Consider the following 5,000-nt stretch of genomic DNA (forward strand, 5'->3'; position numbering starts at 1 on the left):
AGTACTCATACTACATCTGTTAGTGCTGTTACTACATCTGTTAGTACTACATCTGTACTCCTCCAGCTCACAGTACTACAGTCCTAGTACTGCAGTACTACCACAGCTGCAGTGTGCTTCCAGCGCCTGCTGGCTGTGTTTCCAGTATTTCTTCTTCTCCTGTTGCAGATCCACTGTGGACTCGGAGTTTTCCGTACCTTCCACACTCGTCATCCTCAGTGGGTAAAGGCTGCTCTGATCGGATGACTCCATCTCTAATAATGCGTCTCTTTCTCAGGTCACCTGGGTTTTCAGGACAGCTTCGTGACGCCCGGCGTTTTCACGGTGGCCGAGTTAGTACGAGTCTCGCAGAGTAAGTAACCCTCCCCCTGCCCGTCGAGGCGCAGCACTGATGTGATTGCAGATCTGTCATCGATAGTGAATCTAATGTAATTGGTCCAGAACAAAGTGGAGTGTGCTGTGTTTAATGAACACACAGACGCTGGGGTTCCATGTGTCCACAGGAGTGGACGCCCACTTCCATTGCATTGTACGACACTAGATAGGAGTATTTGTACTACAACATGCAGGTGTTTTAAGCCCATTCCTCTGGTCATCAGTTGTATCATCAATGAATGACCCAAAAACAGTTGAATTGTAGTTTTAAAATGTGAAACTGAAAACTCCACTGTGATGAAACACATCAATGATGGAATTCATGTTTCTAAAGAAGTGCCTGTTATGGGTGGAAAGCACTCAACATGACCCATCTGGCATAAGAACATTTTATGTTTTTCAGTTTAACTGTACAGTTTTACATAATTATGGACAGTTACCACCTTATCTTTGTGCAAAAATGTGGACGTTCAGATTACGGAAAAAAAAAAAAGCATTAAAAAACAAATGCAGCACAGAAGTGACTGGTTCTGTTGGTATTTCAGATGTTTGCTGAACTCTGTCATTTATTCACTGTAAAAGTCTGTTCTGTTTGTTCTGTTTCTAGTGCCATATTCTGTTTAGTGAGTTAATACTCGTCACTTGTGCACTAGAACAGGGGTGTCAAACATGTGGCCCGTGGACCAAAACTGGGCCGCCAAAGGGTCCAATCTGGTCCTTCAGTGCAAAAATTACACTGAAGATATTAACGGTCAAACTCATTTTAGTTCCGGCGGCACATAAAGCCCAAGTGGGTCTGAAACGGGTCAGACCAGTAAATTAATAGCATATAAACCTGTAAATCAGAGGTGTCAAACATGTGGCCCGGGCACCAAATCCGGCCTGCCAGTGGGTCCAGTCCGGCCCATTGGATGAATGTGAAGTGGATCAGACCAGTAACATCCTATCATAATAACCTGTAAATACTCACAAGTCAAAACTTTTTCTCTCTGTAAATAAGTCTTTTCATGTAATTTTACTGTATTTACACTAAAACAAACTATGATTGAAAAAAAACAAAAACATGAATAACCTGAACAAATGTGAACATCCTGAACTGTGCAATTACCAATCTTCTGTCTGTTACTAAATGTTCTGTGTGTTTGTAGATCCACTGTGATCTGTAAGGTGTAATGCACATGTGTAAATGATAAACTCAGACCAAATATTGTTAAAATTGCACTTATTTTTCTTAAGAAATTTCAGTTTGTTCATGTTATTCACATTGTTATAAAGTATAGCTAGGAGATCTCAACATTTTCATCATATAATTTTACTTTTTTCATTCTAAAACATACAGGAAAGTTTAGAGTGGACATTATTCACATATTATTATGGTATTATTTTAGTGGTCCGGCCCACTGCACATCAAATTTGATTTAATGTGGCCCCTGAACTGAAATGAGTTGGACAGCCCTGCTATAAATAATAATTCCAAATTGCATGAAAGGGTTTACATTTTCAAACTAACCTGAACAAATATGAACAACCTGAAAGTTCTTAAGGAAAATAAGTTAAGTGTGATCAATATTCTGTCTTTTATTAATTGTTTTGTGTATTTGTAGATACACTGTGATCTGTGAGTTATAAAGTACATGTGTACATGATAAACTGAGTACTACTGACAATAATACTGTTGAAATTAATAAATTAAATCATTTTTCTTGCGAGATGTCAGGTTGTTCAGGTCACTCACATTTTTGCGAAAGGATAGTTTGTAAATATAAACATTTTCATGTAATTTTACTTTATTGCATTAAAACAAAGAGGAAAAAAATCGGAGTTGGCATTATTTATAATTTTATTAATGTTATTGTTTTACTGGTCTAACCCACTTTAGATCAAACTGGGCTGAATGTGGAACCTGAACTAAAATGAGTTTGACTAGAGGAAGTGTTTCTGTGCTAAAGTTGTACAAAAACACTGAACTGAACTGCAGACATGTCTCCTCCACTTCCACACCACTTTTTATCACATTAGCTACACTTTAACAACTGTTAATACCAACATTTATGACATTTGTATTATTTATCTCATCAGCTGTCAGCTGTTACATCATCATCTTTAACCAATCAGACGTCCCTCTGTCTATTTCTATGGGTCCGAAGGAACTTCCTGATGAGATGTCAGATATGGGCGGGGCGATCAACAGACTGCAGGGCGGAGAAGAGAGAGAGACACAGTGGGGTGGGGGGGATGAGACAGACGGGCAATCGACACAGAGGACAGGGGGGAGAGAGAGAGAGAATGAAAGAGAGAACGGGGATGAACGTGACCTTTAAAAAGTGCCGACATGCAGGAGAGAGAGAGGGAGAGAGAGTGACAGAGAGCGCAGTGGGATCCATATGAGGCTGTCGATCGCCCACCACTAACAATAGGCGATGTAAAGTGCCTGTCAGCACACACACAGATCCCTGATCAAAGAGTCATCGATCACACACACACACACACACACGCACACACACACACACACATCCACACACACACACACACACGCTCTTATCCTGGTTTGATCAGATACACGCCACCTCACATGCAAATGCCGTCTCACAGTCACCTAATCACACACATACACATCCATCCTGATCAAAGACGGCGGCGGGGGGTCGGGGGGGTCGGGGGGGGTCGGGGGATGCCGGGCAGACCTAGACAGGACACAGGATGAATAGTCCAGGTCTACAAGTTCAAAACCATCAGGAGCAAGTTCAGAAAAGTCCACTACTCTACAGACTTTTATTCAGTCATCACAATTACAACATTTTTCCAGGTGGATTTCTTAGTTTCAAGGGTGTTTTAACAAGTATTTGCCTATTTTCCTTCTTGTACGTGGAATAACTTACAAAATCTAGTCTGACTGGATCGTTTTAAAACTTTGTAAACTGGCCATTTAACATTTCATTTAGCTGGTTTCATTGTGTCCTGGTGTCTTACATATTGATGTGGTGTTCCATGTGTTTTAAAGTTCCTTTTATTGTTACCGCCGTGACGTCTTGGTCAGGTCCCCCTCGAAAAAGACAGCTTTATATCAAAGGAAAAGATTAAATGAATTAAAAAAGAAAACAAACGGCAATAAAACATCATCAACTGTATTAACTGTGTCCACGGGTTCCAAAAAAGTCTTAACCCTTTAAACCCTAAGCCTAAAATGGCCCACCTGGACTTTTTTTTCTTATTTTGACGATCAAAAGGTTAGAAAATATGCTGAGTGAGTCCGTTTGCCCATTTCTCCAGAGCACTTTTTTTTCCAGATCTTTAAAAATCTAGCAGTCATTTACAATTTACTGCATGTTATAATTCTGCTAAAAACTGCTTCTTCTCCGGCTTCTAGTACAGATGTGAGTAAATTATAATAATGACCAAATAAAACCAATAAAGTGCAACATCTCAGGTTTCAGAAACCGGTGGAATTTTTCCAATTGCGCAAACGATGAAAGTGTTCCATCCGTCCAAACTGCATATGCACAAAGTGTGTCAGTGATGACACGTCAGGTCTTAAAGACTTCTAAATTATTTTTCTTAATCATCTTTAAAATATATAATTATTCCTTAAATCTGCCACTCAGAGTTTGTAAAAATACCACAGACACAATAAATGATATTATAATATTTTCTTTGTAAATCTTTGTGCAGAATTTGTCCAATGTGTAATTAGTGTCGATCACTGTATCTTAATGGAGATGGGAATGGGTGGAGCCTCCAACAGTCATTCAAGGGTGGGGGTGGGGGGTGGGGGGGGGGGGTTTCAGGTGTGAGCTTCAGCAGCTTCAACATCAGGAACACAAACATTATTCATGAACAAATGGAAATGGAACTAGTGGATGTAAACATGGTTCAGACTCGTTCAACACAATAACTATGAGGTTATTTATGTGAATGGAAGGACTGAAATTTACAGAATGTTCTGTGTATTTTAATGTATTTGTTTATTTTAGTGTGTTTTAGCGTACAGTGTTTGTATATTTTAGTGTATTTCAGCGTATTTTACTGCATGTTTTGTGCATTTTAGCACATTTTTTGTGTATTATAGCATAATTTTGCATAGTTGCTGTATATCTAAGTGCATTTTAGTGTGTTTTTTGTCTATTTTTGTGTATTTTTAGTGTATTCTGTTATGTATGTGGTTGTACAGGGTGAGTCAGAAAAAACGCTCTTTTCATTTAAAGAAATTGTACCACTGAAATGGAAATGCTTATTTTTCTTTTGATTACACAGTCATATTGATGTGGTTATTGAGCATGTCTGGCGATTGAATCATTGATTTATGGCATAGCATAACAGAGGGAACGTCCATTGTTTATTGTGCACCCAAATATCTGCCAACACAGTTTATGCCACCGTGAATGAAATTGAAATTGTCAACCATTACAGCATGTTTACTCGCCATCAAAATGTTTTGTCTCAACGAAGTCGTCTGGCACGACCTTCAACCTGGCTACCATTCAGACTGATGCAAATCTGTGCTCGTTGTCGCATCTCTAACACAGCTCTTCTCGCCATTCGTGTTCGTCGTAGGGCTTGGATTTCAGCCGTGATGCGATTGCGGAGTTCCTGAAGAGTTTGTGGAACAGTCTGATACACACGGTTTT

The 5,000-nt window shown here is 39.5% G+C and overlaps 1 protein-coding gene across 2 annotated transcripts in view; it reads left to right on the forward strand.

Annotated features, from left to right (window-relative positions):
• nfia (nuclear factor I/A) overlaps nt 1–5,000 on the forward strand; it is a 460,723-nt gene that overhangs the window by 377,274 nt on the left and 78,449 nt on the right. For both annotated transcript variants that reach the window (XM_030131808.1, XM_030131809.1), the window contains exon 4: nt 278–352. In XM_030131808.1, coding sequence (XP_029987668.1) covers nt 278–352 — 75 coding nt within the window. The remainder of the gene's footprint in view (nt 1–277; nt 353–5,000) is intronic.

Source organism: Sphaeramia orbicularis, chromosome 4 (assembly GCF_902148855.1).
Source record: "Sphaeramia orbicularis chromosome 4, fSphaOr1.1, whole genome shotgun sequence".
Taxonomy (NCBI): domain Eukaryota; kingdom Metazoa; phylum Chordata; class Actinopteri; order Kurtiformes; family Apogonidae; genus Sphaeramia; species Sphaeramia orbicularis.